This window comes from Rutilus rutilus (genome assembly GCF_951802725.1).
Source record: "Rutilus rutilus genome assembly, chromosome: 6".
NCBI lineage: Eukaryota > Metazoa > Chordata > Actinopteri > Cypriniformes > Leuciscidae > Rutilus > Rutilus rutilus.
In genome coordinates, this window is record NC_140214.1 from 25,767,871 (window position 1) to 25,786,054 (window position 18,184).

General features: G+C 39.1%; 2 protein-coding genes across 8 annotated transcripts in view; one reads left to right on the forward strand and one right to left on the reverse strand.

The window, feature by feature from the left end:
* Nucleotides 1-621: 621 nt before the first annotated feature.
* fam131aa (family with sequence similarity 131 member Aa) lies at nt 622-10,624 on the forward strand. Of its 2 annotated transcripts, none has more exons than XM_084412114.1 (5): nt 622-856; nt 5,107-5,194; nt 5,302-5,487; nt 7,146-7,280; nt 8,214-10,624. In XM_084412114.1, the coding sequence occupies exons 1-5, from the start codon at nt 803-805 to the stop codon at nt 8,696-8,698; spliced, it is 948 nt and encodes a 315-aa protein (XP_084268240.1). In that variant the 5' UTR covers nt 622-802; the 3' UTR covers nt 8,699-10,624. The 2 variants fall into 2 exon arrangements, with proteins under 2 accessions (XP_084268240.1, XP_084268241.1); XM_084412115.1 differs by having other exon boundaries at nt 839-856; nt 5,267-5,487; nt 8,214-10,618.
* A 3,173-nt stretch (nt 10,625-13,797) lies between these two features.
* Nucleotides 13,798-18,184, reverse strand: part of clcn2a (chloride channel, voltage-sensitive 2a) — a 51,941-nt gene continuing 47,554 nt past the window's right edge. For all 6 annotated transcript variants that reach the window (XM_084412111.1, XM_084412108.1, XM_084412107.1 and 3 more), the window contains one exon: nt 13,798-18,138. In XM_084412111.1, the coding sequence (XP_084268237.1) occupies nt 17,686-18,138 (453 nt within the window). In that variant the 3' untranslated portion in view covers nt 13,798-17,685. The remainder of the gene's footprint in view (nt 18,139-18,184) is intronic.

An 18,184-nucleotide genomic window follows, 5' to 3' on the forward strand; every position in this document is an offset into this window, starting at 1 on the left:
CCGACTCTTAAAGTCCTTGCACACTGAGTCCGAATTTTTCATCAGAAATTTCCGCACGTTAAAAAATAAATACGACCTCGCGTTGTGTCAATCACGTGCACACTGCCTCCGACACGACACTTGCGTCCGTCATAAAAAAAAAATTCTGATCGGGTTCGATTTTCTGCATTTTTCGCATACGTAGCAAGCACTTTGAGAGGTGTTTTGACAATTCAGAGCCACCGAATGACGAATACAAAAAAACGCATCCGAAAATTTCGGACTCAGTGTGCAAGGACCTTTAGGAAGACTGCGAGTGCTTAAGATGCTATTTGGGACAGGGCCTATGCTTGTGTCAGCTTGTGTCATGTCATGTCATGTGTACTTAAAGCCTGTCAATCCACATTAGCGCGCCACCCTCAGGCTGAACAACGTAACCTCTGCCAAAAGTGTTCTGCATGTGTTCTCAACTATTAGAATATAAAGCTTAGAAAAATGTATCATAAACTAGCACTAAGACCAAGATTCTGCCCTTCCTAAATTTACAGTCAGGTGCCGCTACTGGGAATAAATGTTAAAACGGCTTGCCATATTGCACTCATCGCTCAGGCTCTGTACGTGTGAAAGAGACTGTGTCTTTAAGAGAGCCGCATTACAGGTGGGATGACGCTGTCTGAGAGACTCAGTGTGCTGGGGACGATGTGTTTCGTGGGTTAACAGCAGCACTCATTTTTGCCCCTGTCTCTGATGCTCAAGAAAAGGTGGTGTCTATTATTCACTGCCGTAGACGGCTCCGCGATTCTTCTCTTCAGACCCAACGCTAATGCTGTATCCATGTGCAATGCTTTTGACAGCTTTACCCCAACTAAATCTAAAGGTACGTGTGGATTCCAAGTCAAATGCTCATCGATTCTCGCTCGCACCATCAATGTTTATGGTTTTGGTAACTGCACTGCATGTGTTGTTGCGCTGGTATTGCTGAGATCGCAATAGGCCGTCACGTACAATGCGTGAATAATATCACTGCTCGCCTGTTGCCAGGAAACAAACGCGTTGAGTTCTGTTGCTTTACTGTTGTTTATGAAAATGATCTGCTCGTCAATCAGTCAGTCAATTCTCCGGCCGCTGATGGACTTCGGGTCTTGTGTCCTGCCGTGTCTCCCTCACTTCTGTGATGGGATTTATTTATTAGGGCCTGATCCATCACCTTAAAGCGTTTAATTTTCCGCAAAATAACGAACACGTTATTTGTGTCATAATTGTCGTGCACGGGCTTCATAGACACAGATGGTAATTTCAGATCACTGCATTTGTATAGAATGATGCCAGTTATGTATTATGCCGAATGTAACAGTTTGGGGAGGGGAAACATATTGAGGAAAAAAATCAAATCGAACCAACCAAATCACAATAAATCGGATACAGCGGCACATTTCACAGAGCTGTGCCTGCGTGTTGTGCATGGTCAATGGGAATTAATGATGCTCAGGGACAGATGGTTCACGGGTTACCTGTTGCTATAACGACCGGCCCTTATTATATTGCGTTAACTGCATTGTGTTGCTTTCCATGAATTGAGCTCAGGTGGCCCATTTTATGCGTTCTCCTTCACTGCAACTACATTTCTGTTGCAATTGCTGTTATACATTTGACCTTACAAGGCTAATTATGTTTAGGCAACATATTTATTTCATTTACAGACAGGCTACTGCTCGCTCGAGATGCTGTGCAGCTCATTTTTAGATTTAACAAATCTCATTGCATGAGCTCGTTCCCTCCATGACAATATCGGTGTTATTTTTTTTTTTTCCTGCTTATTGTATGTCCTTATTGTATGTCCTATGCCAATTCAGACTAATTATTATGGTATTGATTTTAATATAATTATAATTATAACAGTAGGCTACCAAAATATACCATGTTTTTTGTTTGTTTTGGACAGGTATCATGGTATTGTTTTCTTTTATGAAAGAAGTAGCCTACCATACTTTAAGGTATATTTTTAGGAAATGTACTAATGTCGTATTTTTTGGGCATGTACCATACTAATAGCCTACTATGTTTCTAGACATTGTGCCATGTCGTGTTTTTTGTATTGGACATGGACCTTGGTATGATAGGCTATGATAGGTTTTTGGACAGCATCATGGTAAACTGGCATAACGTAACTGACAAAACGAATAAGCATTCTTAATAATATTAGGATAGAGTTCTATACCATGTATTATTGCTTTCGTTTTTGAAAGTAGAACCATGTATTATTCTTACCACAGGGCTTCCAACTTTTGAGTTCCCGCTGGGGAATAATTATGCATGAGATTGGGATTACATATCGATTCATTAGGACTTGTACATGGATATATAGTAGGCTACCTGTTCATTTTTTCTCAAGAAAAAACAACAAATCTTGTAAACTATACAGGGAACCCTGTTATTAAAGGTGAAAATTAACAACTGATTTGTATACAATTGCATACATACTGTTTTTATAATTACATTATAGCTAACAATAACTCTTTAAATAAGAGTAAAAATATAATGAACTTGTTTTTTATATATATATATAGGCTTTTTTTTTTTTTTTACATGTTCAACATGAACACCCTCGGATGTTCAGTCATGTTTATTTCGTGCTATAATAACTAATAAAGAGGAAGAGATGATCAGTTCACTCCTGCTTCGCTTGAACTGAGGCGCTACAGCAATCGTTCACGCCACATTAAAGAGCTGTATTTAAATTTGTATTACTAAAACTGTATTTCTGTCAGGACCACTATCGTCAAATTCGATTGACAATTAGCATACAGTTTGGATTGGTGGTATGGTTCTGTTCTGGGCAAGAACTACATGCGCATCCATGCAGCCTAGCATGGATAAGAGCAGGGAGAGCATTAATAACCCCTCTTAGGGTAAACAGAACAGAACCAACATGAATGTATTGCAGATATCATTAATCAAGATTTTAAAGTACAACAATTTGAGAATTTATTCTGATTCAAGGGGAATCAGAACGCCATACTGACTGACGAGAGGAGGAGCTGGGGGATGGAGGAGGGTAATTAGCTCCTGAGAAACAGTGCTGATAATACTGAAGGAGCTCATATATGAATACAGTGATAGGCGTCGTATTCCTATAGGTAGACGTGGATTAGCTGAGAGTCAGCTGATGCGAGCTTGACTAACGTGACCTGCCAGAACTGACACTACGCTTAATTTATCATTTGAATTTCGTAATAAAACTTACAAAACGTAAAAGCTGAGACTGTGTTTCATATCAAAAGCACCCTGAGCTGTCTTGCCTGTCAGCGTGTTATCCGTGTCCTCTTTGCTCCGCAATGTTTTTCACTGCGTGAGAAAATGGGAGAATAGATGTGTGGCGTGAAAGCGTGAGAACAGTGCCAATTGCGTGAGTTGGCTCTGGCAGCCCTGCTTACCATGTTTTTGGGCATGTATCATGCTAAAACTGTGTTTCAGGATGTAGTGCCATGGTAATACCATGTTATTTTTGTAGGACATGTACTATTGTAACACCATGTTTTTTAGGTATGTACCATTCTAATACTATGTTTCTGGACAGTGTCATGGTAATACCATGTTTGGTTCTTCTTTTTTTGTATGTTTTGTGGTAATACTACACTTTTTGGACAAGGTACCATGGTAAAATGCCATGCAAACATTCTGAAATTGTGTCTGGATATTTTATTTGTAATTGTCCTGCAGCTCTTCTTGCAAGGCTGAATGACATGATGAGCATGGTGAGTGTTACTCAGTACCATCATGGTACTGAATCATTACCATATCAAAGTACCATGGTATTAGCAGATACCAGTGTAATGAAGTAAAATGAGCCCAGATCTTGTGGTTTAAGCTTAATTGACCTCATTATGATATCCGTGGCCCGTTTCTGTCTCTCTCTGCTGTGACTGCTAACCCCAAATCACGCAGAGATATTTGACCCACATACGGCACTGAAACATGGCAGGCAGTTGGTGCCTCTGCAAATCTTCTTCAGTGGCAGCTTTTCTTATGGGCTTTAGCGGACAATCTGTCTTAATCATATCTACCTTCGTCCTAGACTCAGAACCACCTGTGTGCTTCATTTTAGGTTGGACATAGCTTAAATGCTGTGTGACACAGTGGCCTACTTTTGTGTTGGTGGTTTGCGAATCCTTTACCTCACCTGATTATTTGAAAATGGAAACTGGATCTGTGTTGCTGAAAGGTTTGCAGTACAAGGACTACAAATAGCCGCCTCATCTCTCATCAGACACATCAGTTCTCTTTTTAAACCAATAGATGTCACTTGTCAATTCAGATTTCCATCATGTAAACCATTAAAGTCAAATGCCAGAGGTCACAAGCCCCCAGCTGTGGCCAGATTTTTTTTTTTATCATCTTGAGGGCTGCAGGCTAATATTATCTGACATGGCAGCGAATGCTGTTGTTTGCAAATTAGCAAGCCACAAAAGAGGCTTGATCGGGCAAATATGCCTGAGCCATCAGCTGCTTACATTAGTAATGCCACAGTGTGGCGGATCTCTCACAGAACCATTTGAACAGCCCACGCACCTAACATATGCTTCAGCTTGAATGAGTGCAAGTGAATTGTCAAAGGGTTAATTGTGGATTAGGCATCTGTTTCTGAGGCGGAGCTTGAGTCGGCGCTGACTTTAGAGCCTTCACATTCATGTGGAGCTCTTGCAGTTTGGTATTCGTGTCTTGACTGGAAAACGTAGCCTTCTTAATGCGTCCATTCATACAGCGAGAGAAACGTGTCAGGAGATGTCAAAGGGTAAGAGAACCAATTGGTGGAGGTATTGGAACCAATCGGTTATGGGGGTATTTGCTATGTTGACAATAATTCCCAACCAGGGGTGCACATGCTGTACCCCGTGGGTATTTTATCAAGTTACAGGGGACACTTGGAAAGTAATTGTGTGTTTGACATTTGTAGCCGGATATATATACTGTATGCAATGTAGTGAGTTTGTTTATTCACCCACCACTGTATTGATTGTTTTTAAATAGACTGTAAAATAACATATATCAGTGTCACATGATCCTTCAAACATGACTAAAACATTTTAATGGCTTCTTCCATTTTGTCTTTGAACTTGCTTTTCTCAGGTTGATGACCCTATTGATATGCTCCCCAAGTCAAGAAAAGCTCTTAGCATCCAGGAAATTGCAGCTCTGGCCAGATCATCATTTAATGGTAAGGATTTAAATACCTGTAGCTTCATTCTTCATAAGCCATTATGCATGTTAGTAACACTGAGTTAATCAGTCTTTACCACCAATCCCCTGTGTCTTCCCTACCAGGCATCTCACAGGTGGTGAAGGATCACGTGACCAAACCCACGGCCATGGCTCAGGGTCGGGTGGCTCATCTGATTGAGTGGAAGGGCTGGTCTAGGCCCTTAGACCCTCCATCTGCCACACTGCAGTCCCACTTTAACTCCTACTCCCACCTCAGCGAGGGCGAACAGGAGGCCCGGTTTGCAGCAGGTGCGTGTTTTACTGCTGATGAAGTGGTTTTTATTTGATAACCCTAAATGTACAAATATATCGCTGCCTGGGTGTTTATACATGGGCTGTTGCCAAATAATGTGGATGTTAAATTTATGACTCAACATCAGTATTTTCACATTTGCATGAATGTATAAGGTAAACCGTATATTTAGGCACTGCTACCATTTTTTAAGGTTGCACGGTTTTATTATTATCATTGATAACAATAATTACCTGCTCAAAAACTACATTCATAATAATAACAACAATTACAAATATAATAATATTATACATTCTTTTCCATAATTATAAAAGATTCAGAAATTTCTATTAAAAGTTATTAGAAATGTATTAATCATGAATAATTATGTATTAATAATTTATTAACAGTTTATTACACAGAAATGTATTAACAGAAATATTATTACAATTCTATTTTAATATATTTTAAAATGTAATTTATTCCTGTGATGCAAAGCTGAATTTTGGACGTGATCTTTATTACTCAAATTAAAATAAATTAATAATAAAAATCTGCTAATGTGAGGTCAAAAACTGCACTCATAATAATAATAACGATTACAAATATTATAGTATAATACATTCTTTTGCTTAATTATAAAAGATTTTGAAAATAGTTATAATATAAATAAAACTATTTGATTTACCAAACTTCTAAAATTATGGAAGAGATTGTAGAATATTATATTGTATTAAAAAACTGCATATATATATATATATATATAATCTAAGTCTACATTATTAATTATGACAAACAGTTAATGTTATTATTTTTATTATTATTATTAATTAATGTAATTATTGCAATAATTGTAATAATGACTACAACATAATATTCTACATTCTTTTCCATAATTTTAAAAGTTTGGTAAATAAAATAGTTTTATTAATTGTATAATAAAAGTCTGTGAACAGTGCATGTGTGTGTATATATATATATATATATATATATATATATATAATATGTATATGTGTGTGATTGATATTATTAATGCAATTATTATATATATTATATATTCATAATTAATATTAACAATTATAAAATTAATAAGTGCAAATATATATATATATATAGTAAGCATAAAACAGACAATTGTTTTATTTTATAATAGTATATTTTATTTTATTTTATTAAAGTGTTTATTATTATAATTATTATAACATGAATATATTTAATGCAGCAGGAATTTGATCAGGTGTCAGTCAACTTTGGCCCCTCCATCATGTGCCAGCTAAAGGCTTTTAGACTCAGCAGATGGTGTTAAATTAGATTACACAGTCACACAGTTACACCTGCTGCTGATCCTGCATGTCAGTTTACTTCATTCCTGTCTTCTAGCTCTCCTCCTTTTACTTTACTTTTCCCCGCAGCTTTTACACTCTGCTACATGTTTGGCTGTCATCAGTTTCCTGAGCTGCTGAGATAGGATGGCATTTAACTTGCATTTAGCACAGCAAAACTCGAGTCTCAGCAGCAGAGGTTGTTTAATAAGAACATAAAGCCTCACCAGAAAACTTCGTCAAAATACGTCACCGCTGTGTCAAAAGAGATTTTGTTGCACTGTCGTCTGTTTAATTAGCGCCTTTTTGTAACGTCCAGTGTCATTCGATACGATTCTTCTTCTTTTCTTTAGGTGTGGCTGAGCAGTTTGCCATTGCAGAGGCGAAGCTCCGCGCCTGGACCTCTGTAGATGAGGAGGAGATGGACGAAGAGTCATATGAAGAAGATCCTCCTCTATATGACCAGCCAATCACAACTCTGAACTCAGGTGAGCGTCACCCTCAAAGTGGCCCTAGCCACAAATAAAAATCTACGAACAAATGTGCAAATTTGTTTGTTTGCTAGCAAAATATCAAAGCGAATGTTCATACTGTAACATTCAAAAAAAAAATTTTTTGACACTGAAGACTGAAGACAGGAATAAATTACATTTTAAAATATATTTATAGTATGTATATAATATATTTAATATATATATATATATATATTTATATTTTAAATTGCAAGATTATTTACAATAAATGAACAAATAAATGCAGTCTTGCTGAGCATGAGAGACTTCCTTCAAAAACATAAAACAAATGAACAACCCCAAATTTTGCTCAGTAGTGTATATGTGAAAGGTAAAAAGCTCAAGCACACTTTTCAATTAAACATTAAACAAAAGGAAGTTGTTGAGTTTCAAAATATGAAGCCTTAAATATATTGTTCGAAATTAAGGCGAAAAGTCTTGGACAATTTCTGGTTGTCAAACTATGTGTAACATGTAAAATAATGAACTACACAAAGTTGACTTCATACTTCATAATTCCACGAAAAAAGAAAAAAAATCCATAACAGTTAAAATAATTGAAAACGTGTCTCAGAAAAGTGAAGTTAGTAATGAGAAAATCTCTATTTTGTATTTTCATATGCCACTTGGTTTGGTATTTTGTATGTTATGCAGTGACGCGCCAAAAAGTGTCCAGATACAGTTTGCAAACTTTGTATATTTGCGTTTCCTTAGATATCACAGTGCATGTCTTTTTTTTGGAACATAAGTCTGGTCTTTTCATTCATCTCTTTCTCGTCTATTTCTCGTCTGCTCTTTCTCGTCTATTGTCCTTCATGTCTTCTTTCTGTCCGTGTCCGTCTTCTTTTCCACTTCTGTCCTCTCCGACCTGTCTCTATAGGGAATTCTCACACTTTGCTCCTCCCTCAGACGCTGTATTATCCAATCAAAGCTGCCCAGTGCCAAATCGGGCTGAGACAGACGTCGCCGAAATCCCGCTCAGTCAGTCGGACACCGAGCGGAGTGTGCAGGGACCCTGCTACGCCCAAACAGACACCGACGACCTGCTCATCTCAGAAGAAGTGCCACCACATGCCCGAGAACTCCTGCTTTCAGAAGGGGAGGGCGACAGGGCGACGTGTGCGGTTCACAAAGCAGACCGCAGGCCTTTGTGGAGCAAGGGAGACTCCTGCTACTACTCCACCTCCTACTCCGAGTCTGGCCTCTCACCCGAGGAGGAGGATGGAAGAGATGTGGAGGAAGGGGAGGACAACGTCTTTCAGGAAGTCATCCGCTGGTACAGACACTGCCGAAGCATCTCTGATACCTCTGGAGCCGTGTCTTTTGATGAGGAAGAGGAGGAGGAGGAGGAGGAGGAGGAGGAAGAAGAACAGGAAGAAGGTTCCAAGCAGTGACGCTTGTGCTCTCGCTCGCCCTTTTGTCTCGGCCCCTTTGTAGTAACCCTTCTGTGAAGTGTTTGTCCAGTCTGTTATGCATTCAGACACGATGGCTTGTTTTTCTTCTCCATACATTTAAAGGGATAGTTTATCTAAAAATGAGAATTCAGTCACCATTTACTCTCCCTCATGTCCAAATTCTGCCTTTAATCATATAATTTCAAGCAATTAAAATGTGTTTATGGTTTTATTTTGAATGATAATAACTCTGGTTCAAGCTGCTGAAAGTGATGGTGACTATGGCTGTCAAGCAAGAATTTCAGCAAACAATGACTTAAATTTGAGTCTGTTTGTCACATAAAGTTCATTGGACCACTTATGATACTTTTATGGTGCTTATTTGAAGGTCACCGTTGGCTTTCATTGTATAGAAAAGAGCAGCGTGAACATCTGTCAAAACGTCTTCTTTTGTGTTCCACTGAGGATAAAAACTGCGAGTAACTGAGGACAGAATTTCTATTTTTAGTGAGAACTACCCCTTTAATCTGTTCCTCTCTTTCCCTGCTTCTTCATTTGAAATGAGCGTTCAAGAAATCTTCAGTGTGACATTATGATAGTGACATTATGATGACAGTTTCCAGTGAAACGCTCATTACCTGTGCTCTTGGTGTATTCAGCAGCTTCGCCGTCTGTCGCATATCTGTGACGACACATCAAGAGACTGGAATATCTCTGTGAGGAACATGGTTTTAAACGTTTTTCTTCCGTGACCATTCAAAAGTGACATAATGCTCATAGTAAGATGTCGTTTAAACTTCAGGGCCGCAGGTTTCCTAAGGGACATACAAAGCCCACTTCTTTATTTTTTATTTTTTTGGGGGGGGGGGGTTTAGATGTCACGCTGCAACCGCTCGTGTGTCTCGGCTTATTGCTCCAGAACGGTTGAGGTGCAGGAAGGTTTCTGCTTTGATGCAGCGTTGTAACTATGAATAGAATGTGCCTGTTATTATGATCACTGTGTGATGTATATTACCAAACTATGGAAGGCCATTTCTGCCACAAACGGAAAAAAAAGACATGCTTTGGTAAATCATGCCATTAGAAGTTGAAATTATGACATTATGACAGACTAAGTCATATTTCTGAAATGAAAAGTTGAAATGATTACAGAGACAGTCAGAATTATGACATAAAAAGTCAATTATGCCAAAATTGACATACTAAGTTGAAATTGAGTCGGAATCATGACATCATTTACGAGATGAAAAGTCAAAATTACGACAAAAATCCTAATTATGAGATAAAAAGTCAATTATAAGACGAAACTCATAAAGAAAATTGACACGTCATTATGACGACAATTTGAATTTTTGTCATAATTATTCTAATTTTGACTTTTTATCTCATAATAATGCCTTAGTATCTTGTAATTTCAACTCATTTTATAATTATATCTTTTTTATGTCGCAATCGATTTGCCAAAGCATTATTCTTTTCTTATGTGGCAGAAATGGCCTTCCATACCAAACTGAGTGAGAATCCTCAACCATATTTCTTTCTTTCCTTTTTTGCCACCCTTTTCCTCCCTATCTGCACTTCATTAGATGTTTGATTTGTGATTGGCTGCTAAATGAACAGGTTTTTTTTGTTGTTGAAGATACTAGTTTAACCTTGACATGCAGCTACAGTAAAACAGTAAACAGAAAGAATATGTTGCCTTTCCGAACTGCATTCGTTCATTGCAGAAGCATGTGGAAGGGCAGTGTAAATTCATAACCAACCACATTTTTGTCATCTTTATCCCATATATGGACCGGTAATGTCATGATGTTCATTGATGTGAATGTGTGAATCTCCCCAAAAAGTTTTTTTTTATTGTTTGTACAGAAAATGTCAGAGGTCAAATGTGAGAATTATGATTGCATTAAAGTTATGTGTATATTCATACGTTTCACTGCTTAATCATTACATATTGCAGCGCCCATGTCTGCTGCAAACCTTAAAACTAAAAAAAAACTAGTATTTTTGTCATGTTTTCTAAAAAAGCAGCAAAAAATAAATACTAAGTGAGCGCTGTAGGCTATATCTTGAATATTTTACTTCAGTATTTATTAAAGGTGAACTATGTAAGATTTTTGCAGTAAAACATCCAAAAACCACTAGGCCAGTGTTATATATTTTGTTTAGCATGGCAAGCCGATTTAGCTTAAATTGTTCCAGCGTTACTCATCGTAATTGCATTTTTACCAGTAAGAATTCAATTAGAGAGCTCTACAATTAAATTCTTACTAGTAGCAATTACAATTAGAGAGCTCTCTAATTCAGTTATTACTAGTAAGAATTACATTTACAGAGCTCTCTAATTCAATTCTTATTAATAAAAATTCCAATTAGAGAGCTCAACAAATGATTTTTTACTAGTCATATGTCTCCATTGACTTCCATTCATTTTTAATTACGGAGCTCTACAATTGAATTATTACTAGTAACAATTCCAATTAGAGAGCTCTCTAATTCAGTTGTTACTAGTAAGAATGCAATTACAGAGCTCTTTAATTCAATTACAGAGCTCTGCAATTATACATCTTTAAAGGAGAACTCCGGGCAATTTTTAAGTTAATCTTGATCGTTAGACCTTTGTGAGTACTGCCTATAGAAAAAAAACGAACCGGATCGGTGCTTGCAACACGGAGCTACTACAGCTAATGCCCAGAGCTCCCACTCAGCTATAACGGCAGTTATGGGGGCATATACATAAAGGGTGTCTTTGTGCCTGTTAACAGACACAAAATGCAATTAAAATGTCTGTCCAACATGAACAGGACCCTTACATGACAACAAGATGCGTTTAGCAACTTAGCCATTGTTTAAATTCACGTAAAATAGTGTTTTAGACTGCTAGCTGTAGTCTCGCGCTGAAGTTCCGTGGGAACTCAGTTGCGCCCAGGTGTGAGGGAGTCGCCAGTCAATGGCGTCATATCCGCGTTACCCTCGGTTTCCGCTCGTACAGCCATAGTAACCATGGCGACAGACGTGGAAAACTGTGTGACTCCCACTGATCTATATAATGACTGGATAGCTCATGACGTTCTAAACCATAGATATCATATATAAAGGCTAGATGTCTTATGGCGCAGTCACTTCCGGCATCATCGTTCGGCCATCTTGTGACAGTGCTCTGTGCATTAAGGTGAATGATCAGCACGCACACAAATCCTCTTATCTCGCTGAAATCCTGACGGATTTACAAACGGTTTGGTTTCTTACAAACGTTATTAACGTGGCTATAATTCCGAATGCTTGAAAATGTATGTTATAATTTTTCATATGTATGCAGTGTATGTATGCAGTGTCATAACTACATCTCTGACGTTTATAACAAACCAAACCGTTTGAAAATCGGTAGAAAAATGAGCAAGTTATGGTTATTTAAAAGTACATGCACCATTGAAGTAGTGAGCGAGTAGCAGTACACTGTCGCAAGATGGCCGCCACGTGCGGACGTCGACCTCCATTGGCCAGCAGTGCGCACGAGACATCTAGCCTTTATATATGATATCTATGTTCTAAACTGCCAGTAGGCAGTGAAGCCACCGGAAGTGTTCGAGCGGCCATCTTTCGATTCCCTACCAGCAGAGGGCTCCAATGCCCGTTATACAGAGATTGGTAGCTCCGACGGCACTTTTAAGATGACCAGCTGTGCAGCATACAAGTGTAAAACGACGTTCACAAAAGGATGTAGAAAAACTGCCCACAGGTTGTAATTCAAGCCCTATAAGTAATAATTTATATGCAAAATTGTCGCTATGCCCGTGTTGTTTTCTCCGAGGCAAGAGTAATGCTGCTGATTCTTCAAAAAACAACGATAAAACAGTCAACAGTAGCCTTTAAGAAACCTCAGGGCAGCAATAATCACAATTACGGTAAGTGTCCAATAGCGACACCATTTGACAGCTTCAAAAGAGTTTCGTGCAGACTCCGTTTACCGTTACATTAACCCATAGGCTACAATTTGTATTATGCATTTCCTGAACATGTACTTGCTAATCAAACACTTTGTATGAACAAACTACTAATCTATAAAACACAATCGGTCTTCCGACCTTTTACTATTGTGTCAATTGATGTTGATATGCGCGAGGGAGAGAGAGCATATTTGAAGGCTGAGAGTGCGCGCGCGCGGCCGGGGCTCTCGCTCTCTCTCTGCTTTCGTTGTTACGACGACTTATTTGTTCCCTCGTTTTAATAAATCGTGGACACGTTGAACTAATTCCCTCCCTCATTTTGATTTAACGAATTACAACGTGGCCACAAGATAACGTGCTGAGGTATTATTAATTCGTGGCCACGAAACAATATTCACCTGAATATTCACCAATTCACAAAAGTATAGGTCTTTAGCATTCACTATTTAATTAATATTATCTAACTGTTTTCCTTACCTGTGAAGATAGCTCTTCAGTGAAGGCCGACTAGTGTTCTCGTACAGCTTTTTATTCCTTTTGCAAAGAAATTGCCGTTTTTTTATAAGCAGGAAAAATTTCCCGACTTTAAACAAATACCCATTTAAATTCTTAGGATGTTTGCGTTGTGAGAATATACAGGGAGACTTTAGATTTAAAAACTGTGTCTCGTTAGGCAATGTTTTCTCAGTCAAATCATAAAATTTCCTATTGATTCAATAGAACGCGTGAGCTCACTAGGGAATACCAATACGGCGGCGCGGTGGCTTCACTGTTTATGACGTCATGAGCTAGATCAGTGGTTACGCCTAGTGGCACGCTCACTGTTTTGTTCAAACATTATGTTCCATGGCAAGCAGACTTTGGGACAAAAGGAGATCTAAAACGAGGATCAATATCAGCGTGGCGTTTTCGAGATGCCGAGAGCTCCACGTCCGCGACTAACTTCGACCTGACAGAGTGGCATAAATCGAACAAAATTTAGAAAAATACTTCAAAAGAAAAAATACCTAATTATGCTTACATTTTTTTGAGGGTTTCAACATTTTACTGGAAAACAAGACAAAAATATTTTAAAATAAATACAAATTCCAGCTTAACCATACAACAAAGTATTTCCCACACAAATGAGAAGCATAAAACAAAGCTTTAAAGTTGAAATATTTATTGATGTACAAAACAATTCCATGTTTTCTGAAAAATAATGGTAACAGCTGATTCAGTATGCTTATCTCTATATGTCCAGGGTATGTGAGTAGAGTTCATACCGCTTTACCCTGTATTCTGTACAAGCAAACGATTTATAAAAACCATTTACGGATATGGGAGCATAGGCCTACTACTTATTGCTTAACTCTACACTGAATGTGCGGCATATTAGCAGACACTTTACACATCGTGGGCTTGACCTAAACTGCACAAGAGGCAAACAGAGACAGAACGTGACACAACATATCTAAAGATCATAATTAGCTTAAGTTATTCCTGTCCCACAACAGGATTCGTTAATAAAACAGCTGATTGGTGCAGCCGGATGAATGGCGAGGGAAACATTCTGCTCTTGCGGATGGCAGAACCCATAGCAGGCGTTTCTGAGAGAATGAGAAAAGGCTGTGTCAGGAAGTCAGTGTCATGGTTATGGTTTTGGTCCACTCTCCTTGATCCGTTTAAATCAAACCCGTAGCCTCCCATTTCTGCAGTGCACAAGAAAAATAAATAAACTCATCTCTGTTAAGCTCTGCTTATAGGCTGTGTCTGGGGTAGTTGTGCTGTTCTTGACCATATACTGCATAGCGTCGTTCAGCCACAGTTTAGATGCAAACAGAACATTAAAACATCATTCTCAGGCTGAAACTAGTGAAAAGTCCACCGCTGAGGTCCAGTAAACACTTAGCAGGTTGTGAAAGCGAAATTTAAAGGCATTAAAAATATGAACTCCCGCTCGGACTTGTCCGTTTGTTTCAGTACATGTCCCATTCATGATGTGCAAACGGTTTCAAAATAATATGCACTGTAGAAACAGAGCCAGTGTTTAGTAAAATAACTCTATTCGGCAAGCAGTAATTCTAATAATATTGCACAGTTGACAGCTCAAAAATCAAGCTTCACACACACACACACACACACACATATATATATAGCCTATAAAACAATTCAGATATGACGCGATTGCAGGTACACAGAATATCCATCATTGTAATGATTTACATTTTAATACTTTGATGATTCAAATTTGAACATTACTGGATGAGATCTGCACACTTGGCTACAAACTCCCTGCAATGGTATTTATACAAAGGCTGATTCTTGCAGTTCTAACACAGTTGAAAACGTTATCATTCAATCTACAATGGTGTCGTAGTCTGCGACGTGTTACACCTTGTGAGCACGTGCAAAAAAAAGTATTGCGCCCTGGATTTGAAAAAGCAAAAGGCCTTGTAAGTAAACCTGATGAAGAAACATAGTTGAAACAGGCGTATGCAGTCTTGTTAAAATGGCTGTATTTAAGCTGGCTGGAAAGCAATACAAATCGTATTGTTTATGCGAGTGTGAGCATGCAACTGCTTGCGTCGGGGTACATGCATATATAATTAAGAATTTAAGAGGCTCCGAGCCTCTCAGGGTATTTCGAGTTTCTAGGAAGATGCTTTAATACATTTTAAATGGCCAGGTAGCTATGCTGCAAACTGGTCCTGATGCAGATTTGTGCATGCTTAACGTGCGTGCCTACATATCGTGGGATATCATTACTCGTAATTACAGGCAACACTATCCAAACCGTGTGCTGTCAGTATGGAAAACTCAAGTGTTTTGTTTGAATGATAATTACAATGTGCTTCAAAACTACCCTGGTTGGAAACTCCACTGTGAGACTGTGAATCACTGTTGGGTTTGTATGGGAGAGTGGCGTAAGATGTGCCGCCCCCATAATATAGCAAACTGTGAACATTTTTCCTCAAATGACCATATATTTTGAAAAGGTGTACAGCTGCATGTTATACACAAGCTGTGTTAAAACACTTTTTTGCATGTTAAAGTAAATTTCCCACATGGCAGGTAAAACGTTGACGTCAAAGCAAAAATATATAGTATCGTGCAAAAGTCTTAGGCACGTTAGTATTTTCACCCCCCAAAACCCCATGGTTTTAAGGCAGTTGTTTATGTCTTTTGCTGTAGTGTGTCAGTAGGAAATATCAGTTTGCATTTCTAAACATTCATTTTGCCATTAATTGTAATAATCCAGTGAGATATTTGTATGCACAAGGAGTTTGACAACAGCCGGTATGATCTGATCTCACCATCATCGAGTCTGTCTGTGATTACATGAAGAAAAAGAAAAAACAACTGTGGCAACATCTCCAAGAAACCTACCTTCGTTTTTTCTATTTCTTCATCACAGACAGACTTGATGGTGAGATCAGATCATACCGGCTGTTGTCAGACTGCTTGTGCATACAAAAATCTCACTGGATTATTACAATTAATGGCAAATAGAATGTTTGGAAATGTAAACCGAACTGATATTTCCTACTGACACACTACAGCAAAAGATCTAAATAACTGGCTTAAAATAGTTATTATTTATTTTTTGGTGAAAATCCTAACATGCCCAAGACTATTGCACAGTACTGTACATCACACATTTTGATGAATTGGAATGTATATAACAAAAGATGTAATGAATTATTAAATCATGTCATGAATTTATTCATGATTTTACTATAAAGATTTTGTTCCCCCCCCAAATTTTAGCTTTGGGGTAAAGTGTGTCAGGTGCTTCATGGTAAAAGGTGACAGCGGCTAATATTGAGGATGAGTTTTGCATCCAAAGCATGAAAAAACAAATAGTATGATAAAATTCTGAATATTGTTCCACTACATGCAAATACACATTTTTTCTAGTTATATATGAAAATGTGAATCCCATGCAGCAAAATAAAAATTTGAATGAAATTATATACAATTTTCAAAATATAATGAATATAGTTCAAACGTTCCCTAATGGTTCAACTTACCCCTTATCGTAACACCTCTTACCCCTAATGTGGGGTAAGTTGTGCCAATGGGCCATTTTTCATGAGAAGTCATATTTCTGTGCCCCTACTGTATGTATTCTGAAATATAATCAGGCATATTCATTTGCCTGATTACTTGTTTCTTCTTGCCTAGCTGACAAACTAAGTAAAAAGCATCACAGTTTTACCCCACTCTCCCATCGTTCTCCTGCCTTTCCACGACTCTCTTTCCGGTGTTCGTTCGTTCTTTCTTTCTTTCTTTCTCTCGTTTTGCATCATGTTCTTGTTCTCTCCGTGTCTTCTGTGTCCTCTCTTGCCCACCCGCTCCCTTTCTTTTCCCCCACTCTCTCCCTCCGTGTTTCCTTGCAGTGTGGGTTATTAAGGGCTATATTTAGAGCAAAATTGTAGTTTGGCTCTCGGAGACAATTTTATTTGGATTTAAAGTGTCGGCACCAGATGGGTGCGTTGGCTAGGTGCAGCTGAGTCACTCTTGCACACACACTCTGCTTTTCTTATGCACACTGTCGCTTGCGCAAGGAAGGGAAAAAAAAACCCACACAGACAAGTGCGGCGTGAAGCCACAAATCAACGAACAAACACGCTTATGATGAAAACCCGCACGCACAAAAAAAACGTGACATCATCGAACATAAACTGATTTAAATTCATCTCACCAAATTAAATCAACTCACAGACACAAACAAATGTCCCACGACGCCATAAACGAACAAACACGCAAAATTATGACGAACACACGCGTACGAACAGACAATCGCTCATGAGTCCCGAACATATCCAAAGCCACACGGCACTCAAACTGCAGCGCGCATCTATGGCATCCCACACATACAAACACACACGGCGTGTTTCGTGTGAAGGGAGGACCAGCGATTGGGGTTGGTTTGATTGGTACGGAGCAGAGAGTGTGCTTCGCTGCTTAAAGACTCCCTCCAGGTTCTCCTCAACCTGACTTCACAATCCCGCTTATGGTGTAAATGGAGCGTGCGTTACCAACCGCAAGCAGCTGTCATTCCGGCTGACCGGCTGACGGCAAGGGGTCTCCCTCTTTCACCGCTTCCTCAATGGGAGCTGGGCACTGCTCGCCGACCGCCTCCGAGTCTCCGTCCTCTATCGGGAGGGTACAGTCACAGGGGAGCTGCGGTAGCTGCTCCTCTTGGGGCGTAGCATCGGTGTAGGGCAGCTCTGATTGGTCTGTGTGTGAGGGGCTGTTCTGACTGGACAGCTCTGTGCACTCCGTCTCGTTCACGAAGCTGGCCTCAGACGGCTGCTCCGTTTGGTCTTCCAGGTCGGGGAGGTTGGGTTCCCGTGGCAATGACAGGCTCTTGTGACGACTCCAGAACTTGTGGAGCTCTGTGACCTCCGAGACGCTGCTGCTGTTGCCGCTGTCACGAAAGCTGGCCAACGGGGGACGGACTTTCACTCCGGTCACAGTTACAGAGCCTTCGATGGCCTTCCGCAGCTGCAGACAGACAATTGTTTTTTTTAAATGTAAGCATTTTTACAGG